The sequence below is a fragment of the Elephantulus edwardii genome, unplaced genomic scaffold (assembly GCF_000299155.1).
Source record: "Elephantulus edwardii isolate Elephantulus edwardi_28Jun2011 unplaced genomic scaffold, EleEdw1.0 scaffold00105, whole genome shotgun sequence".
NCBI lineage: Eukaryota > Metazoa > Chordata > Mammalia > Macroscelidea > Macroscelididae > Elephantulus > Elephantulus edwardii.
This window is the reverse complement of record NW_006399855.1, coordinates 9,311,200-9,334,509: the sequence shown is the minus strand read 5'-3', so window position 1 is coordinate 9,334,509 and position 23,310 is coordinate 9,311,200. Positions and strand designations below refer to the sequence as shown.

General features: G+C 38.3%; 1 protein-coding gene across 1 annotated transcript in view; it reads right to left on the bottom strand.

The window, feature by feature from the left end:
• The window catches only part of SFMBT2 (Scm-like with four mbt domains 2), a 275,339-nt gene that overhangs the window by 129,709 nt on the left and 122,320 nt on the right, over nt 1-23,310 (bottom strand). Inside the window, exons 4-6 of the mRNA XM_006891856.1 lie at nt 15,362-15,450; nt 13,282-13,528; nt 6,610-6,707 (exon numbers count right to left, since the gene is read on the bottom strand). Of these exons, the coding sequence (XP_006891918.1) occupies nt 6,610-6,707; nt 13,282-13,528; nt 15,362-15,450 (434 nt within the window). The remainder of the gene's footprint in view (nt 1-6,609; nt 6,708-13,281; nt 13,529-15,361; nt 15,451-23,310) is intronic.

Here is a 23,310-nt window from a genome sequence, read left to right as displayed (position 1 = left end):
CACAGGAGAGAGCAGGCTTTAGGGCTATTGTACATCAGGTCGCTATGAGTCACAGTATACTCACTGGCACATAACAACTACAATATTATAGATACATAGACATATATGTTTACATTCATATGTGTATATATGTGTGTATGTGCATTCATAATCCCACTTATAAGACAACCTGGACTCAATGCAGCCTTGTTAGATATAGGAGAACTGCCATGCCATGGAGGCTTCGAAGATTAAATATCTATACAGAAGCAGAATGCCTCATCTTTCTCCCACAAAGTGGCTGGTAGGTGCAAACTATCAGCATTTTCAGTTAGTAACTCAGCACATTCACACACAGAACCATATAAATGGTGAGGAAATGCTGAGGAATGCTGTTTAGTCTTGGTTTTGTTTTTTATTTTAAAAAGAGTGCTGAAGAAAAGGAGGAAGGAGCTAAGTAGGAATCGAGGACCATCACTTTCCAGGCAGAGGGAGCAGTAACAAAAGCCAAAGGCCGGAGCACCGCTGGGAAACCAGTGCAACAGAAATGAGGCCAGAGGTACAGGGTGACAGGCAGTGCAATCACACTGAGTATTTCTGAAACTTAAATTAATATCAGCATATACAGCAGTTTTGGAAACTCTATCACACCACAATACTCAGGAGAAAGATGGGCAATCTCCTCCCGGGTGATTTATAGACTAAAAATTCACTGGAGAGTCAGCCAGGAGGAGTTAGTTGCAAATCGATGGCACAACCACCACCACGTTAGGTCACTGAGAACTGAGGCTGATTTTCAGAAAACAAAATTTCTATTTTATCATTTATTCTTCAATAAGAAGAAGTATATTTCCCCAATGCCTTAAAGAAACCTAAAAACCAGAAAACAGCCCAACCCCCCAGATATTTTATCAACTTTCCTTCAAGCCAGTGTTCTTAAATTTCATTTTCCACATAAGTAAATAAAAATTACAGGTAAATTATGATAGTCAAAAGTCATTCAGAGTGTTCCTTCAAATTAAGGGTAAACAACAGCAGAAATGTTGATCAAGATCTTGCTTTTATACAATTACTATATGTATTCATGAATGAGAGGGGGGAAAGGCTAAGCATAGTGCCATCAGATTGCTCAAATAGATAGGTAGAGCTGGAGACATCTATCTAGACAGCAGAACACATGCCACAGAGTGAGAGGCAATGTAGCATAATGAGATTCATTGCCCCGAAAATAATCATTTCATCTAAAGTGTAAAAATAATTTTAAAAATTACTTTGAAATACTATTCATCTCTGGTCATTAAGTGTGCTTAGTTTTGACCTCTTTCTCCTAACAGCAGAACATTGTGACAATTTTCTGTAACAACATGCATCTAGGATGATTCACTGCTGAATTGAAACCTATACCCCTTTTACCATAATGAAAGTAACCAGAAGTAAGTTTGCCTGCTGAGACACAGTGATGATCAAACAGTGATAACAGAGAAAAACATATACATTCTATTTTGGGGCTCCACAGGAGAGAAGTTGCTTGCTGCAACTTCTAAAAACTTGAGAGGAATGGAAAATTTATCTTTTTTTCTTTTTTTTAAAAAAGTGTTAATGATAGCTTGATATTCATCTCACACCTCAGGCAATGTCTTTGACCTTAACTACCTCCATGTAAATGCAGAACTAAGTAGAGAATATTATGGAATTATCTCATACATTATTATATATACTTTTTTGCGGTTGTTGTTAGGCACCAAGTAGCGACCCTTTTAGCAACAGATCTGAACCTGTCCTATCCTGTGACGTCCTCATCATCCCTGATACACTCTAGCCCACTGCTTAAAGTCACTATGTTAATCCATCTTGGTGAGGGTCTTCCTTTCCTTCGCTGACCATCCATTTTTCCAAGCATCCTGTCCCTTTCCAAGGAACAGCCTCACCTGTGTATTTTTATATACGTCTATGTGTGTTTATCTATCTATATGAAATGTGCCAATTTAAAATGAAAGCTAAATGATGTTTATTCATTCCACAAAGTGGTTAAGAACATTAAGCTGCACATTTCCACCTGATCAGAATATTTTTTAAGTACCATTTTTAAATGTCCCACTAATTAAGAGTATGTAATATTGAATTTCAGCAAATTCTCTTATTAAGTACTTATACCAAATGGTCTGTCTTAAGATAGGCCCTGTGGAAGGTACAAAATCAGTAGTATACAGTAGTTACTCTTAAAGCAATTCTTAATTATGAATAAAATACTGAAAAGATGTTAATTCTCATGAACTCAACAAAAATAATAGCCAGAATTCTAATTTGTAATAGAAAGAAATTAAGGTGAAGAAAGAAGGTAATTTTACTTTAAATAAATGTAAACAAACCATTAAAACCTTTAATGAAATCAAAGGCACATAATAGACCAATACAGAGGATATGGCTTCTCAATAAATGTTTAATGGATTAGTTAATTTGTAATTTAAAACACATTAGAATTACTAATGTTTACACCCTCTGAAGCTTCATATCCATAGCAGTAAGTATGCATATGTAGTTAATCTATGACTATATTAACACAAAAATGTTTAATTCAATGAACTATATACATATTTATTTTAAAAATTATTTCATTCATGAGGCAATATATACAGAGTACCAAGGGAGCCCTGGTGGTACAGTGGTTAATGTGTTCAGCCGCCAATCAAAAGGTCAGAAGTTAGGACCCACCAGCTGCTCTGTGGAAAGCAGTTGCAGCAGTCTGTGTCCTTAAGGATTTACAGCCTTGACAACTGTAGGCAGTTTGGCTTACTCTGCCCCAGAGGCATTCAGTGTGAGCTGGAATCCACTGAACAGCAACGAATTTCATTTGGGACATAGTTATAATAAGGCAAAGAATCAAATTTGGTTTCATAGATTCAATAGTAGACAATGATAAAAAACATAGCCTTGTCCTTCGAAATTAGGCAAAAGGCAATGGAGAGCATACAAAGAACCACATGAAGAGAGACAAGAGCTACACAGCAGAGCGCTGTGAGGGCACATTAAAGAAGGTTCACGTGCACGGATGTTCATGGAGATTTCCTTAGAGAGCTTTAATTTCAGATTGAAGGATAAATGGGAATGAAAAGACAAGACCAAAATGACCACAAATGGCCTCTGAGAATATAACAAACAGCAACTAGAAAAAAGCCTCAGTGGCAGCAAGGAGAATGCTGCACAAGACTACAACTACAGACAGTTTCCGCACACAATCTGGGATGGAAGACTGTCTATGCTTTGTCCTCTAGTCAAACCAGGAGGAGTTTTCAAATGGAATAGCCAGCATATACTCATTTTCTTTCTTCCTGAACTCTAATAAAAACTAAAGTAAAAGCACTAGAAATATTAAAAAAATTAATAGTAATGTAAAGGTCACAAATCCATTCAGTGACAGCAAATGTATGGAAGCTGAAAAGCAGATTAAAAATTAACTAATCCAGGCTGGGAAGATGAGCAGAACAGCCGGTTTCTGCAAGGGTATGTTTTCTGGTTTGGGGTTGAGATTAAGGTGTGGCTTTGCTCACCACAGGGTGTAAGCTGATTGGATTTGACCTCATCTTTTAAAAGGTTTGGGCTGGATTTTTGTGAATATCCTGAATAAAACAGTCTTGGAAGCAGGAGTGACACCCACTTAAGAAAAAAAAAAAAAGCTTGCTTCTGGAAACTCTGTGAACTTGGAGAAAAGATGAAAGTTTTGTGTTCAAGACTTTCATTCATAGGGTCACTATGGGTCGTCTACAACTCTAAGGCACTTAACAACAACAACCACAGGGTTGCACAATTCAATGAGGGAGGAGGTGAAGGAAATGGGAAGGATCTTTTGTGAAAAAACGATGTATTCAAACTTTGTAAATAAATTAGAATAAATTTTTTTTTAATGTAACTAATATTTTTTAAAACACACACCCCCCAAGCTTTCAACATTAAAGCTGGTAACCAACTCAATAAGGCAAAATCCTCAGACATTGGTACAGCCAGGTGTATCTGAAACAGGGGATGAATGGAGGCTAATAAAATAGGGAGGACTGTGAGGAACTGAAAGCAGTTAAACTCCAGGAACTTCTCTCCTAGCCCCCTCTCTAAGGCTAGCTCCTCTAGCTCAGTTCAGCAGAACACCACAGAGGAGGATGAAGACGATGACGCAGATGGTACCCAGTGATGCATGTGGTGGGACCACACTTCTGGGTGCTGAGACTCCTCGCTTCCTCCACAATCAGTTCCCAGAGTATCAGTAGTGAGACCTTCAGCTTCAGTTGGGGAATCAAGTAGGAGTTTTTCTCTGGGAAATCAAGTTCCTCCTCCCTGATGGAAACCTGTCTGCCTGGATCAGATGGCAAGATTAATTTCACCACAGAAACAGTGTGCTTCGGCTGAAGAGCAGGAATAAGCCATAACAATCACATATAAAATATGCACCAAATGACCTTTCTCCATCTTTCCAAGGGATGCCTAGTACCATAGAGCATCAAAGGGAAGTCTTGTAGTTTATGCTATAATTTTGGCAGATGACGAGATGGTGATGGAGCCTCATTTTCTTAGCATTATTGCATGACTTTGCCTGGCGAATTCTTCCCAAGAGGCTCTTAAAAACTCTGAGAAAAAGTGAAGCCAATTTATTACCCAGATACTGTCCAACTATCTTCTCCTAGAAGTAGGAATACAGCACTCTTAAACAATAGCACTGCCTCACTTCTCATTTTATAAAAATTTAATAAATGAACACTTAGGAATATACATCCACAGGTAACTAATATGCAAAGAGAAGCAAAGGAATGATTAACACAAAAGTCAAGGGCCTAGATACTCTGGTATGTCCCGGGAAAGGACATGTGGAAGGTTTCTAATGTCCTACCAACATCCTGTTTCTTAAATTGGAATGCAGACACTGGTATTTTTATTTTATGACTGTTTCACCTTTTCGTGGAGCCCTGGTGGCATCCTGCATAATGTGTCAAGATGTTAACCAAAAGGTCAGAAGTTTGAATCCACTAGTTATTCTGACAGTAAAGACAAAACTCAATCTGATGGCAGTAGGTTTTGGATGGACAATCACTTTATATAAATATATATATTCAAAACAAAATTCATTCTTTCAAAAGAGAACACACAATTGGGTTTGCATATTTTAAGGATCATGAATGTAGCTAGCTGTGAAGAGAAGAGAGTGGACAACTGCAGAAGTCAAGGTTGTGACAGTGGTGAAACGCTGGGTTCAGGGAGCAATGAAGCTTGATATGTTATAAAAGATTAAATTATGGTTTTCTGTATTATGCTGGTTGCAGCTTGTCTTAGGGAGGAAAAGAGGAAGAATGAAAAGGAAATTGTGTCTGCCAATAAAAAAAAATTCAAGATTAAAAAAAAACACACCACTAATAAAAAAACCAACAAACCCAGTATTTATATTCTCTAATGCAGAAGCCTTCAAAATTGTGTATTCAGTGAAACTTCAATATATAATTGTATGATGAGCACAAGAAAAGGTTTTACTAAGTTCAATTTTAATGGAAAAGTGTTAGAGAATAAGGTTCATTATCTTCCAGGACAGGATAAAAATCTGAGCAACCGTTGAAAGGAAAACAAAATCTAGGAGGCCAACACTCCAGTCAAAGTCTTAAACCTTTTTGCCTGAGGCACACAAACACCATTTTCCAGGCAAAACATCTACCAACATGGAAAATATATGCCTGCTCAGAGGTGAAAAGGAAGTGGATGCTGTCCAATAGAGCCACGCTGAGAAATGCACGCAAAACAAGTGGATGCTTTCCAATAGAGCCATGCTGAGAAATGCCCCCAGAAAGTACCGATATGACACAGCCTTCTCACCTGTGAGAGGGCTACAGCAGAGGTTCATGACTTTCTATCATCAGAATGGCTCTTTCTTGGCCATAACTAAATATTTTACATCCTATAAGGCTTAAACATTGTTTTAAAAGTGTTAAAAACCTCCATTTCAGTCAAGGGATGCTTCATAAATTCTTCATCTTTAGATAAGCACCAAACAGAATGTCTAGTATCCAGTAGAGGCTAAGCACAAATTTCTTGTACCCTTAACAAAACTGAGCCATCAATTCAATTCATCACTTTAAGAGAAAGGTCGTTTTCTATCATTTTTACCAACCTAATAGCATGGAGCTCTGATGGCCTAAGGGTAAAAAGCTTGGTTGTGGTCTCAAAGGAAAGCAGTTTGAATCCACCAGTTGCTCCATGGGAGAAGGATGGGCAATGTTCCCCCATGCAATTTACCATTCTGAAAATCTACTACCAGGTTGGCTATGAGTCTGTTCTGACTCAATGGCCCACAACAACAGTAGCAAGATTAGACTTCTGCTTTGGTTAGTTCCCTTAGGAAAGAGAAAATGAAATCTTTTAAATGATGCATTACAAAAATTATGATAAGCTGAAAAAAAACACATAATTAACTACTAGGTTATAAAATGAGCAAAGATTTAAAACACCTGTACATTGGAACTGATAAAATTTAAAACAGGAAGTTAAAATTGCTCAAGAACATAGCTTTTTAAAACAGCGGGAATGATTTGAAATACAAACTGTCAATTCATCTGTTCTTGAAAATATTAGATAAACTTCTGTGAGTCAACATCTTACCTTGAATACTTCCATTGGAAGAGGAAATTTTGCAGCATCAATAATGGATTTTTCCAGAGCACATTTCCATTCAGATGCCATCTTCAAAGGATAGATTTCTGTATCAACAGCAAACCACACACATGTTTAAGGACCAAAATGCTCTACCAGATCACTCTTTCTTGAATTTTATCTTCTCATTCTTAATATCCCAGCACACTCTGTAACCATCAGAGTTCACACCATGCTCACTTTAAAAGGCTATCTGCTAAAGGCATTTTCTGAAATTAAATAGCAACCTGGGATCCTGCTATCAGAAATGAAGAATAAATTTAATAGGGCTTTTCTTCAGGGAGCTTTTGCATGCAGTTCGTTGGTATTCTGTAAGTAATTTAATGGTATTAATCACATTAGCAAAACCTTCAGTAAACCGTTGCCCCAGATTCCACATATCACCTAGGAAGTAGTATCCGCTGATGAAGAAGAACTTATTATCCAGTAAATTTCTAAACTGGAAATGACTCTTGTCTGGCATTTCCAGTTATTACAGCATTTTCCCCCCTAAATCTCTAAGCTCTCACATGCAAAAAAATAGTCTGTGTAAGTCATAAAATTATTAAAAGGTGAATTAAAATTTACCAACCAGGTTTAATATTTACACTTGAAATGTTGCTAACACACCATTTGTTACCCATATTTTCCCTCAGGCAACGGGAAAGGAGGGATTTACATATGGACATTATATTGCCTGAATGCAAAATTAAAAGAAAACACTGTTGAGTACTGTTTTTACTTATTGCTGAAACTGCAGAGAAATTTTATGACCTGATCACAACAGATTTAAGACCTTATCAAAATAGGATTTGCAGAAGCACTCACTGGAAGTAGATATGTTTATACCTTCACTATATCAACCCAGAATACTTCAAATAGATAGTTAGGATATGAATATGAATTTAAGCACAGTTAAAAAGCAACATTAAACCTTTGGGGCTATATTTTTAATTTCTTGCATGTCTGCTTTTTAGCATAGAGCCATATATTTTGATCCTTATAGCTTCTGAACTCAGCTTGAGCATTAAGCCTCCGGTAGGAAATAAAGTGTTTAAACAGCTTTCTCAGTCTTTTCATTATTGAACATTTGTGGCACCGTGGTTAAACTTGGGCAAAAAGTTAGCAGTTCAAACTCACCAGCTGCTCTATAGGAGAAGAGATCTGGGGATCTGCTTCCATAAGTATTCCAAAAATCAAACAAAAGCCAGTACTGCTGAATCTGATACAATTCATTGACCCTACAGCACTGTAGAAGACTTACCATCCAGTAAGACTGCCCTACGTGTTTGCTACAAGGTGGAATCAACTGATCAACACCCAACAGGATGCTTCCAGAATGAGCCAAGTTGTCAATGATGACCCACTGTCAATGTCACTTACACACAGAGGCTGTATGCATAACTGAATAAATTTCCTGACCTCTGCAGGCAAGGGAAGAAATTTCTCTGGGTCCTACAAAATAGGAAATGATACTGGTTCAAAGAGTACCAAGAATACAAATTGCTCTTTGATCTATAAATCATTCTGTAAAGAGAAGGAGGAGACTCTGGAATGTACGGAAAATCCGAGTTAAGGCAAAGGTGTGGACTCTTGGAAGCAAAGCCAGTAGACACTAACTTCAGCACTTGGAGAGAAGAAAATGCCAAACCAAAGGGTGAACATCTTAACTCTCATGAAGAAAAAAATAAATCCCCTTTCCAGAAATCTGAAAGGAGGTAGACAATGAGATGTGACAGAGAATAGATTTTTGGAAAAAAATGATGAGTATTTCCAAAACCAAAACAAGAGCCTTGAAACATAAATGGTGAGGAAAAGGAGGGAAAGATGACCTCTCTAGTACCCTTAATGCACTCACTCTGTAATCTTAATTACACCTTTGAACGTAATAGGGGAGAGGGAGATATGTCCTTTAAGAGAAAGAAATAGGAAAAAGAAATTACTCAAGGTCTAATTAGTTGCCAAGTCAATTCCAACTCCTAGCAACTGCATTTCCTAGGCTTGCAAAGCTGTGAGTGTTTGGAAGTAGCTTGCAAGTTCTTCTAGATGCCTCTGTGTGGGTTAAAACCTTTAACTTGTCCGTTAGCAGTTAAGCATTCACCCACAGCACCATCCCAGGACTCTTAGTCAAGCTCAATAGCAATCAAAACCCAACACGGGCCAGCTTAGGCTCGAGCTACCCAAACCCAGTGAGGTGATGTGCACACCCCAACAGGGATTCTCCTGGCCCTTCCTGACCCTGTGTTCATAAACACTGGGTGAACAGGACTGGACCAGCCAAGTCATCCCCAGAGGTTACATATTAGAGAGAGCGAAAACTGAAGCTCAGGTTCCTGGTGATTTCTGCACCTTTCATACAACCTTAAAAGTCGCTGTCTTCTTGCTTAGGATATTTCGTTCTAAAATGGAACTTAACCTCAAGGCAAAGCACACTTCTTTTCTCAAAAGGTGAAAATTAACTGCAGTTTTGTCAGTATGCTCAACCACCTGCAAAAGCTAAACACCTAATGGTTTCAATAAGCTGAGAACACTATTCCATGTGTGCATTTCATTAGATAGAGGCACTCTGGTTACACTGGTGAGTTTATGGACAATAAATAGCACCATTAAAAGAACATAAAGCATTTTCTTAAAATGACTGTGTTGCAGGTAACTTAATAGAGTGCATCGTGTCAATTTCTGTTTGTGGGAAAGTAATAAGCAATTAAAATATGTCCCGATTCATCTTTCACTAGAAGCCAACACACAAACGAGGCGTTCCCCCTTTGTAGTACTTGGCAGACTGCTTCACAGCAAGGGCAGCAGGAAACAGAAGTACATAAAATTAAAACTTTCAGGCCATGGGCTATGCAAAGGCCTCGAAGGTTAAGCCTTTCTTTTACACTCGCTGCCCTGCCATCACTACTCCCTCTTTTTTTACCAGGTGTCTCCCTAGCTAGGAAATAATATCCTATCTTTCATTTAAGATCTAATTAGCATTGAAGCACAACAACTCTTTTTGAACCAAGGAGAAAAGCTTTTGAGTTCAATTCACAAACACTTTATCTCAAGGCATTATCTGGCAGTTTCTATCTCTCTACTCACTTCATCCTTGAATCTGGACTCCATTGACACCTGGAGGAGATTTGTGTCCCTGGACACTTTTGTGTGTGATCTGAGATGGTTTTGCTTCATGCTTTCCTATGTCCCCACCCCAAGCGAGAAAATGCACCTTGGCAGAATTTGAAGCACTGTGATCCTATTTGCCTAAAAACAGTGACTATATATTTCTCATAGGTGGACAATATAAACTCGAGTATCTCTTCATAAACTTTGAAACACTACTATTGCAGTAAAAGTCAGGACCTGTATATAAAGATGAAAGCTATCTGAGAATAAAAGCTCATTTTCTACTAACATACATGATAGGAAAGGGGTAAGACACTACCTTGGCAAGCCTGGAAAACTCACAAGACCCTATCACTTCAGTCCAGCTCTGGTGCTCACAGGCTATACTGTGCCTCTATTTGCAGTGGTTGTTGTCCGTAGGTGTTGGGAAGTCAATTCAGGCTCCTAGTGATGCCACGTAACAGAAGAAAACTGCCCTACAGGCATTTCTAGGCTGCACTCTACAGAAGTAGATCATCAAGCACTTCTCTCCTCGAGCCACTGCCAACCTTTCCATTAGCAGCTGAGCTAACCACTTAACCACGGTGCCACCAAGGCTCCTTAAGACTTGAGACATACTATGATTTCTAAAATGTAATGCTGTAAAACTGAAGTCAGAATTCTTGTTTTTGACAATAGCAGTGACACTGGGGGTATACAACAGAGGAACACTGAAAGCAGGGAAGACACAAGCTGGGACTCACCCTCACATCACGGTCTTGGTATCGGCTATCTCCCCTTTACCAACCCTTCCAACTCTACTACCCACTGCCAGTGAAGGCTGGATATGTCTTATTTATTTAATGGTGCTTATCTTGTCCACAAGACTGACATGTTACCTATATTTTAGTGAAGGCACTGGGGTTAAGCGGATGGCTGCTGAGTGAAAAGTTGGTGGTTCAAACTTGCTAGTTACTCTACAGGAGGGAAAACTAGGCAGTTTCTTGGCAGATTATAGCCTTGAAACTCTGTAGGAGCAGTGCCACTCTGCCTTCAGGTTTGCTAAGAGTCGAAACTGACTATAAAGCCATGGGTTTAGTTTGGCTTGGTTCAGTTTTATCTAAGCTTCACAGTGGGTCTTGAAATTTATTTGTATAATCCAAAGTATCAGGGGCTGTTCTCATGTGTAAAAACATGGGCAATAGCTGCCTCTCAGGGTGTCCTGTTCTCCTTAATTAGGCAGTGGTGGCTGTTGCTGTGTACCATCGAGTCAGAATCGACACATAGCTGACCCTCCGGCAGGTTTTCAGAGGCAGAGGAGGGAGGCATGCCCATCCTTCTCCCGCAAAGCAACTAGTGGCCTTGAACCGTGTGCCTTAGGGATTGCAGCACAGATTCTTACCAGTATGCCACCAGAGCTCCCCAGAATAATTTTAATCCTGTAATTACTGTACTTTGAAACCTGAAAGTAACATTTCTCTGTGTAGTTTCATTTTTCCAAAATATAGGGTTTCTTGTAAGCTATTTAAATGTTGGGAATGGAACTTTCCGCTGATGACGACCTTTTCCAAAGTCTATAAGGATTCCCATGAACCCTTCAGTGAAAATGGAGACTTTGTGTCCAGAATGTAGCTAAAATAAGTAAGTAAAATTTAGGCTTATGTAATAAAGACGTCAAATCATTTGAAAGAGATAGCAACCCTATAAATAATTTTTCTATGTTTCTACACTGATCCTTTCCAAACTCCTGCTTGAGTATGAGATCCAAAATTTTAAAGCAAAGCAACATTACAGAGTACCTAAGAACCTATAGTAAGAACCTATAGTACCTAAGAACCTTTAGCTTAGCTATATGCTTTTATATTGGCAATTACATGTTTCTTTTAAAATGTATAAAGGAATTAGATATTAAGCTAACCTTCCCCACAAAGTGAGTTTTTCCTGCCAGATTATGAATCCCACAGCAAAGCACAGTTTAGAGAGTTTTGCACAACACTGACAAGCCTTTTGTTTGTCCCCAGAGCCCTAAATCACTCAGAGTATAAATGGATTCCTTGACTGCTTTTCAGACATTGACAATAATAATAAAATACTGTGTTACATGTCTATACTCTTGTCAAATTTAACACAAATGCAAACGCATAAGCTATAGAACCAGGAAGCGTTTTTGGTTTTAGTTGGGTTTTTGGTTTGTTTTTGGTTTTGTGTTGTTGTTTGTGTTTGTTTTTTTTTTTTTTTTTTTTTTGGTTGGGTTTTTTTTTTTTCCAATTAACCTCCTGAGTGACAGGAAAGGAAAATGCAACTCCTCTGCTCCATGTACTCAGGCAACTAACCTGGAAAGAAAATCCTCTAGCAATTTTATTAAAGAGCCACCCTTTTGCTTAAAATATACATGTAAAGGTGACCAAAACGAAGGCTTGCAATTGAGGGATGGGGTGGAGTGGGCAAACATTCCTTTCCGGGCGTCTTGAATTCAGTTAAGAATCTAACATTTTTATTAACTTCTCATCAAAAATACCATTGAGTCGAGACCAACTCACAGCTGATCCTCCGGTGGGTTCTCAGCACAGTTACTCTCATGGGAGATGTTTGCCCGTCTTTCTCCCACAGAGCAGCTGGGCAGACATTACTAAAACCAGTACAAATCAGCGGGAGATTGGAATAGTAAGGCAGTATTCCAGGACCTGGAAATCTGAATTGAAGCACTTGTCCCTTCAAACTGACCTTGGACAAGTGGCTTAACCCATTCTCAATTTTCTCCACTGGAAAATAATAGAAATTCACACCAAACACTTAGTATTTTTGTGGAATTAAAAAACAATGATTTAACAGATGTAAAAATCACCTGGCACAAAGTAAACATTCAAAAACTGTTATTTTGTAAACATTGAAAGCTCTGCTCAATTAGGGATGTCAAAAAGTATAATGCACTATGTTATCCAATTAAGCCTCTGGCAAGTCTTTTGAGAGTGCATGTGAAGCTAAACAAAACCTATATGCCAAGAAATTATGTTTTCCGCACACACCCTATGCCATTTATTGGTCAGAGCAGATTGGTGAGGATGTATGTTTGTTTTGATGTTCTTATGGATAAATCTTTGTATCATACTTACAAGACTATAGAAATCCCTTTAGAAGAAGTAGAAAACATTTCCAAGTACCAATCTATTGTGTCTGTTTCTGAAAGAGGGATTTCAAAGGAACTATATTAATGCTTTCTCTTCTTAAAAAACTATAGAGTGAGGCCATGGATTTTATTCTCTGTAGCTTGTATGTTGTTGTTGTTGTTAAGTGCCTTCAAGTCACAGGCGACTCATAGTGACCCTATGAAGGACAGTCCACAACGCCTGGGTGTCTCTCATCCTCTCTCCAGGTTCATAGGGTTTCCGGAGGCAAGCTATTATGGAAGTAGCTTGTATACTGAAGGTAAAATAGTATTCACACACTTAAAGGTCAAAGATAATACAGAGCTAATGAACTTTACAGAAACACATGCAAGAAAATGTTGCATCTTTTGCCAAAATACTTGAGAATAGTAAAATCTTCAACCCTTACCGGAAGGTGGGTCCATTCTGTATTTATTCTCTTGACACCAACCAACTGGTCGAAGTCTGTAATCCAAGTAAAACAACCACTGGTCATAGGATTCAGTGTCCTCCAATCCCACATAGCGAAGGCGTAATCTTCCTCCAACATTTTCAATCACACTAACTATCCAGTACTGAAAAGGGTTCTGAGAATCCTGAAGTTCTATTAAGGAATCAACTGTAATGAGGTCTATAGGGCCTTTCCCTCGCAGAGGCTGTTTGAACAGAAGCAAAACTCCTTATTTTTAACTTTATTTTAAGGTTCTCATGGAAACAGATGACAGCAGAAGATAATATTTTTTCACACTATCATCCAAGCTATTGGCAAACAGTCTGGTGTTTCCCTCCACCCCCATCCTTTTAACAGCCATTACCCCCCTCCCTTTCCTTCCACCCACACACACTTCCATTTATCCCAATTCTCTAACCAACAACAAAAATCACACGTAAATAGAAAATAACAGTTTGTGCTAATTTCACCAAACAACCATGCTTTCCCAGATAAAATTGCATTTGTCAGAAATTAGTATGTTTTTCAAGAGCTCTACCCACATTTCCCTGGGGCTAGAAAACATGTAGTGGCAAAATGTCTACTTTCCCAAAAGTTCTAAAATGGGGCTATATAATTATACCACAATTCTGATTCTTCAACAGTGAAGATGGCCACTACTCAAAGAACCAAGGCGCTCTCATACTCTGATTATGTGAGTAGAGCACACAAATGTGGAGTTTAAATGTCCAAAATACATTTATAATCTGCTAAATTATGCAATTATGTAAATATATTTCTACACTTATGCTGATGGTTAGGAGGCTAAAAGAATATATAATTACTGCCCCATCTAAGAAATCTTTTAGCATATGTTAGCATATGAAAAAGGCTGTTTGTGAAACCACTCTTGAAGGCAAACATGTTAAATAATTTAAACAATATTTCTATATATAAGAAAGAACAATCTTTTTTTTTGTTAAGCAAATCATAAACATAGTAGCTATTAAGATGCACTACACAAATATAGCAGGTAAAACTTTCATAAGACTAAACCCAGTTAACAGTGGTACTACTCCCAAGTACACATGTACTCATGAAAGAAGGAAAGATTAAATCTCAGAGACATACTCAAAACTCTTGCTGTAGTATTCGTGATTCAGTTTTGAGGTTTATTCCCCCTTTTTTCAGGGACTTTTTAAAAACAGACTGTGCAATTGAATAATTTTTTTCTGACAGAAAATTTCTTTTCTGGTTTAAAACATATATTAAATACAAAACTTTTTGCCATATAATTATTTTGAAATGAATTATCATGATTTCAGGATTAACAATTTTTTATTTTAAAACCATAGAATTCACTTAAACACAGTTAACCATGACTAGTCATTTCTCCTCTAGTTTGTTTTTCAAAAGTAACTTAACTCAATTAATAGATTTTTAAATGCTCAAGAGTTTTGGAGGCTAAGTGACAAGAAGTTGTGCTGCGAAACCAAAGGTCCTTAGTTCAAATCCACACCTGCTCCACAGGTGAAAGATGGGTCATTTCCTCTCATGTAATTTATTGCCTCTAAAAACCCATTAGAGTGTCAATTATTTAAGAGTCAGCTGTGACTTGATGGTACACTATAATGACAGAAGTGCTCAAATCAGAAGTGGTGTATTCAACGAAACGATTTTTCCTAGTAACTCTAATAGAGCACTTATAGACTTAGTTGTCATTGGCATATACAATTATTTTTCAGGAGTTTATTTAGATTGACTAACACAGGACCAAGGCTTATATTTTAACAATACTGGAGAAATACGTAACAGATTAAAATACATTCACACGAAAATAAGTTTCTCATTTACTGTTTCTGCCACAGATAAACATCCTTCAGTTAAGGTAAAATCAAGAAATGCAAGTAATTTAGGAAAGAATAGGTAATTAAGCTGCTTGGATATATGCATATGTGCATGTTATCTGCAGAAGGATATATGCAAAAATTCCTCTAGGTTTCAGCGCATTTAATTGTGCTGGTTCAGACATATATAGCTGTATAACAGTAATACATACACCTTCCAGCAAGTTGGCGGGCGCTGTCCGAGAACCAGTCAAATCCCGTATGAGAAATTCTGTCCAGTCTGTGTACTTCTCTTTAATTGCTGGTAAAACAAAAGACAAACAACACAATTTAAGGCAATATATATAAGCTAATATATTTAAAATCACAGCACTTTTCCAGATGTATATGCTATTCCACCTAGTTTTCTTCTTTCACTTCTAAAGCAAGTCAGTCCTGAGGTGAGGAATCATTGTCAACAAGTAGTGATTTAGCCTCTACCATGTACTTTATTTTTTACATGGGCCTCAAAGAAACTAAGAAAACAATACGGCCTATTGGGGAAGTTACTTCTTAAGATCAGTAATTACAACAAAAAACATATCTGTTATAAAGTATATAATTGAGGAGGTTCCAGGAAGAAAGATATCACTAAGGACTAGGAAAACTAGGGGATGTTTTATATGCAGAAAAACAAAGCCAGATCCTGAATGAAATAAAAAGTTTACACAGGTGGAAAGATGAAAAAGGAATTTTGTGACAGGGCTGAGGAACAGCATATTATGAAAGCTATGCAGTGGGAGAGAAAAACAGAACAGTCATCAGCCAGACTGAAGGACGCAGAGGTGAGCTGCGGAACCCTGGGGAGTAACGCCAAGTTGAAGGGATACATACAACTGCAGACTGGCCAGAAAGTCAACATGGAACCGGAGTAAGCAGGAAATTCCTGCAAGAAGCTGATCAGGCAGTGTGAGAAAAATCTGAATGGAAAGGAGTGTCTAACATCAGAGAAACCAAATAAGCAGTTTATACAGTAAATGAAGTGCAACCTGCCAGGGCTCACAGCAGGGATGATGGTACCATGAGTAACAAAGAAGTGCACCTGACACAACTCTGAGGGTGGGGGAACGCATGAGACCTTGAAAGTCAACATTCTGCAAGTGCTTAGAACCCAAAATCTGAGAGCAAAGTGACTAATTGTGCCCATCATTCTAGTTTCAGATCTCCAAGGGTTTCACGAGGTTACGTCATTATCCCACAGAGGCCTCTGGCTTCTGAGATTATCACTGGATTTGCAAAATCAGCAAAAATAAAAGCAGTGTGTGTCCCACTAAATGCCCATCAGCCCACACCTTCACATCATATAGAAGCACTAGCACGAAGGTGAGTACCCCTAGAAAACATCTCAAACTGTACTCTTTGTTCAAGATGTAAGACTCAAGTGAATTGTAGATTAAATGTTTCAGATGCAATAGTGCAAGTATTTCTGGCTTAGAATCCCCATGGGGTTATTACAAGTTTTAACAAGGCCACCATGCTTTGGCAGGGGAAATCTAGTTAAGAGTGAGGCAGATTTGAGTTCCATGGTGGATTTTACTACCATTGACTATATGTCTGAGTAATTTACTCAATTTCTCTTGCACATTGGTCCCTTACAGAAAAATGATGCTAACATTTCCCCTATAAGGACTAAAGAAAAATAATATCATAGCAAACATTTAAGAGCTAAGTAATTAGCAGTTAAGAAATCAAAAGATATACTGAATCAGGACAATCTGTTGCCAAGAACCTCTCTAAAGTGTTAAAGAGCACTGTTGATGTTGTGAGGCATTGTGGAGCTGAGTATGACCCATGGTGACACCATGAACAGCCAACCTGAACCCTGTCCTATCCAATGCCATCTTCATCTCCAACACAACCAAGCCCATTGCTGCAGTGACTGTGTCAACCCATATCGTTGAGTGTCTTCTTCTGCATTGTTGACCCTCCATCTTTCCAAGAATTATGTCCCTTTCCAAAGAACAGCCTCGTTAGCCACATGTCCAACATATGAAGAAAGAATCTTCACTATCCTTGCTGCCAAGGAGCACTCTAGCTGCACCTTCTCTAAGGCATACATATTTGTTCTTTTGGCAGTCCTTGGGTTATCTGGTACTTTTATCGAGAACCACAACCCAAAGGCATCAATTATTCTGTTATTCTTATTCCTTGTCTAGCTCTCTGCTACATAGCTAGTCACTGAGAAGATCATGGCCTGAATCTGGTACACCTTAATTTTCAGAATGATATCACTGCTCTTCAGCATGTTGACATGGTCCCTGAAAGCAGACTTGCCTAATGCAATGTCTCCTGATATCCTGACTGCTGGTAACAAGGACGTTGATTGTGGCTCCAAGTAAGATGAAATCACTGACAGCTTCAATTCTTTCCGTCCATCATAATTAACTATGGGTCCTGTGGCAGGACCTTTTCCCCCCTCCTATCGAGATATAATCCAAATTGAAGAGCTCAGATGACAGTTTAAAAGACTAAAGTTCAGCTGATTGAAGCCATAGCATTTTCAATTCCTCCATATGCACCTGAAATTTAGACAATGAATAAGAAAGGGGGGGGTGGGGGAAAGAACTGATGCCTTTGAATTGGGGTGTTGCTGACAAGTGGGACCACCAAAAAGGAAACAAATTTGTCCTGGGGAAATGAAACCAGGGTGCTCTTTAGAGGTAAGGATGGTAAAACTTCTCTGAAACTTTGGGTATATTATCAGAAAGGGTTAGTCCTTAGAAAAGACATAGTGCTGGCAAAGGCAGAAGATCAGCAAAAGAGAGGAAGATCCTGAATAAGATACTTGGCAAGGTGACTGTAAAAACAGGCTTCAGCACGGCAGGCATCATGAGGATGGTGCCGGAGAATGCAAGGTTTCTATCTAGTGTTCCTTTGGGTCTCTGAGTCACAGTGGACTTGAAGGCATCTAACAACAAGTAATAAGCTGGTTTGAATATAAACGCAGCTACGTGGGAGAAAGATGAGCAGTCTCCTCCCATGTGATTTCTGAAAATCCATGGAGGGTCAGTTTATGGTCAGTTTTGAGTCAACAGGAATGGGTTTGAGATTGAAGTAATTAATATAGAAAGTCAGCCATGGAAATTCTTACAAAATGCCAGACAGAAATTTCTGACAAACTTTGGCCAACCAGCCATGCCAACTGTTAGGTCGATAATTAAACCAAAAAGGAATCAGTATGCTCTATACCCCTCCCATGGATCATTCTAAAAGGAACAAAGAAAAAGCAAGAACAGAAATCAGGCAAATAAGACTGGAACTCTACACTTTCAAGAAAATTTGAAATAATGTTCTAACTCCTACTTTACTATTACAAGGAGTAACTTATACCATTCATTATCTTTTACTACTAATTTCTTTTTTCAAATAAAATATCTATTTCTTTATTTCATGTACAGACGCATACTGAAACATGAATTTATAACAAAAACTATGTTCTTTTCCATTATTAGCAAAAATTTTTAATTATGTCAACCATTCTTAAATTGGCCATATCATGCCTACAATGATTGAGAATTAAAGGGAGCCTTTCTCCTACAATCTAATGACTCTCCAAGGCTTTTACATATGGATAATCAATAATTTAAATGGTAGGTAAATAACTGTCTAAACAAAGGCTTAGGGGATGGGAAAAAGTGTCTCTACCATATTTCCTAATAAATTTCAGCATTACAAAAGAAAACAGCACACTCAAATGATTGATGGCCCTATGCTGAACAGAATCGAGCACATGCCCTGAGCAGAAAGTTCATCTTGCCCTTGACACCTTTTTCTGAACATGCATACAATCTAAGACAACTTTTAAATAAACTTTCTAAAAATATTATGGCACTCTATGAACATCTCTTTGTCTTAAACTTAAATTTAAATTGTCTAAATCACAACTGAATATACCATGGACTGCCAAGAAAACAATCAAATTCATCCTGGAAAGGGTTAAACCAGGCGGCTTCTTGGAGGTAAAGATTCTGGGGCTTCGTCTGACATACTTTGGACATGCTATAAGGAGGGACAGGTCCTTGGAGAGAGACATCATGCTTGGGAGGGTGGAGGGACAGTGCATGAGAGGAAGGCCCTCTATGAGGTAGATTGATTTAGTGACTGGGGTAATCAGGATGGGTGTGTCACTGGCAGTGCAATTGGCATTGGATAGAGCAGGATAAGTTTAGAGCTGTTGTACATAGGGTTGCTATGAGTTGCAAGCAACTTGACGGCACATAACAACAACAACAACAACAAATCACAACCAAAGAACCTGGAGGTTGGCTTACAGATTTACACCTTGTAAGCGCTAAATTCCAAAGTTTTTCTATTTTTCCATTAATATAGTTTTATACAGGTTTTCATTTCAATGTATATATGTCACAAAAAAACCATACAAATTGTTCTCTATGGAAAAATCTATCTTATTAAATTTAACTGGGGGGGGAAGATAACCCACAATTTCAGGCTGTGAAAAGTTTACCCACTGTTTAGATGGCCATGTTGTTGGTTTTGTTATGTACCAGCGAGTCAGAACTGCCCGCAGCGGACCCTCCAGGAGGCTTTCAGAGGCAGTAATTGCAAGAGAGGAGAATGTCCATCCTTCTCTTTCAGAGCAGTTGATAGATTTGAACCACGTGCCTTTGGGGATTGCAGTACAGATTTTTACACAAGGAAAATTCTAGAGTCCTTTACATCTATAAAAATATAGTATGTTTTCAAATCAAGATTTATTGGAAACCTTTCAATAACTATGTTTTACATGCTCTGGTGGCCTAATGGGTGAGAAGTTGCATTGTCTGCCCAAAGGAAGGGAGTTTGCTCCATGAGAGAAAGATGCCCTGCAGGGTCAGCTACAAATCAGTTAGGATTCCATGACAATGAGGTTTTATTTGTGGCTCTTTTAAGAATTCCAAGACAATATTATGTAAACAGCCAAGTATACATACACTTTGAAAAAATCCGAGTTGTATTTCAATGATGTTCCATTTGGGAGAGGAACCCACATCACATAGAAGAAAGGAATCACTAGGAAGTGTTTCAGAGAGAAAAAGACGCATAAATATATTTTATAAGTGCATTTAAAGATTTCCCTAAAGTCTCACAAATGCTTTATGAGGATTAGAATGCCATTTGTACAAAGAGTCTGGAATAAAAGGCAGAATAGAACGACCATTTACACACACGCACAATTTGGGAAAACAGCAACAAAGCTGGACTTTAACCCCCTTGGAGCACATGTAAACCTAATGGCCCAATAATCTATCACTCCTGCAAGATGTCATTCTGTGGGGAAGAGAGTGGGTAGACACAAGTACTCCACAGAGCTGCCCACTTGGGCAGATTCTGAACACTGAGCCCTGTGATGGGGTCAAGCGATGACTCATAGCAGCCCACACGCCGAGCTCTCCTTCCCAAGCTGCCAAGTCCAAGAGCCATCTGAGAGGACCAACTGCTCCAAGCACCTCAATTCATGTGAAAGAGAGAAGTGCAACTAACAAAAGGTTATTTTAATTCAAATGTATTCCAAGCAAAAGAAAAGTCGTCTTAGCCAGATGCTTATGTTCTAAAACATAAACACGGCAGATTTTGTTCCTATTGTTCTTTCTGCCTGCTTTCTTCATCTCACTTTCAACCAACATGATCCTGCATCAACTTTGCCATCACATTTTATTGTAGAGTAGTTCATACTTGTTCCCTGGGTGAACTGACCAAAATGCCAACAGTCTGAACCTATTACCTTCTCCACATAAGACATACAAAAGTTTGCTTCTCTGATGATTCCAAAAGACAAACATACTGCTAATCATGTTAATTCTGTCTCATTGTTACCCTCCATCAAGTGTCAGAGATAGTAAATCTTTAAAGATGATGACTGCTTATCTTCTCTGTAAAGAAACTGGTGGAGCCAAACTACCAGCCTTTAAGTTTGCCTCCAGACAGAACGACAGTACACCATTAGAACCTCTTTGCATAAACTTTAAGCCTAGAAAACACCCATGGGACAGCTCTACTCTATCCTATAGGGTTGCTATGAACAAAATCTACGTGGCAACAGAAAGTTTGGGGTTTGCATTAAGAAAGAACTCAAGGACCTTCATGATGAAATTGTTAAGTGCTTTCCTGCTAAGCTAAAGTCTGAGCCCATTACCCTCTCTGCAAGAGAAAGACATCACAGTTGAATTCCATAAAGATTTAGACTTTTGAAAATACCATAGAGCAATTCTACTCTATCTTGTAGAGTTCCTATGAGTCAAAACTAACTCGATGGCATGCAAGTTTAATGATTATGTTGCTGTTGTTGTTTTTATTCGCCATTGTGTTGACTGTAACTCATAGCAACCCTATGCACAATTGTTCTGAACCTGGCCTTATCCTGAGCCAATCTCACTATCTCTGACACACCCACCCTTATTTAATGGTTACAGCATAAATAGTAAACATGGTAATTGTGTCAATTATTCTGTTTCTGACCATTTCTTTTTCCTCTTTGACCTAATATCTTAAATATGATGATTTCTCTTTATTAGTTTCCAACAATTATTAAACTAAATCTTTGTGAAAGCCTATTCTTCAGAATAAAATAATACTAATTTTTGTAACAACATAAAGTTTATGTAATTAGAAGAGTAATAAAATAGCAAACTTATACTTTTCCTTCTATAATCTATGTCAAGTATTTTTTACCTCAAGAAGTAGAGAATCGTGGCCTAGTGGAAAGGAGCTGCAACTACAATCCCACAGGCACATGGTTCGAATCCACCAGATGCTATGCCGGGGGAAGGAGGAACAATCTCCTCCTGTACCAGTCAGATCTGATTTGACAGTACAGTCACACAAAAATAATAAAATTAAAAAAAAAAAAAAAGAAGTAGAGAATCAACCCATGCAAAGAGTTCATAATATACTATTGTAATAAAAATAATCATTCTTTCTGTAATACCCTCCAACTTAAACCAAATTAGACTATATTAAGCATATTTCAAGGTCTTAAACTGATAACTTTGAAAAAATTCTTGTTAAAAATATTTTTTCATCTAGTTTTTGTTAAGAAAACAAAGATTCTCACCACTGGGCTTACTGGCAGCATCATAATAGACGGTGAAGAAATTGAGATTGTTAACAGCTTTGGCTTGCTTGACTCCACAATCAGTACTCTTGGTACCAGCAGCCAGGAAATTAAAAGACAAATTGCATTGGGAAAGTCCACTTTCAGAGACCTCTCCAAAGTACTAAAGAGCAATGATGTCAGTATAGATAGAAACTAAGGTGTGCATGTTGCAGGCCACAGTCTTTGCAATTACTTGTTATGCATCAGAAAGCTGGACAATGGCTAGGGATAATAGAAGGAGAATTGATAACTTTGAGTTGTGGTTCTAGAGAAAGGTACTGAATATATTATGGACTGCTAGGAGAACAAACAGGTTTGTCTTAGAGAGGATGAGACCAGGCTATTCTTTAGAGGCAAGGATCCTCAAGCTTCATCTGATATACTTTGGATATGCTGCAAGGAGGGACCAGTATTTGGAGAGGGGCATCACGCTTGAGAAGGTGGAGGGACAGAGTAGAGAGGAAGACTCTTGATGAGATGGGTTGATTCAGTGACTAGGGTAATGGTGACAGGTGTGTCAGAGACACTAAGATTAACAAAGGATAGGGCAACCCGGAAATCAGCCCATCTATTTATGGTCAGCTGATTTTTGACAAGGAGATGGAATCAGTTAGGTGGGGAAATGACAGCCTTTTTAACAAATGGTGTTGGCAAAATTGGAAAACTATCTGCAGAAGAAGATCCACACCTCACTCCATATACAAAAACCAACTCAAGCTGAATCATGGACCTAGGACTAAAACCAAGGACTATAAACATCATTAAAGAAAAGTTTGGAAGAACTTTAGTAGTCCTAATCCACAACATAAAGAGTCTTCAAAGTATCCTGAAAAATTTACAACCAGGAAAAGATAAAATAGATGAATGGGACCTTCTAAGGATCAAATCCCTATGTGCATCCAAAAACTTATCCAACAGGGTAAAAAGGGAAGCCACAGACTGGGAAAAAGTGTTTGGTAATGACATGTCAGATAAGGGACTTATATCCAGAATTTATAAAATACTTGAGCACCACAACAAGATAAAGGT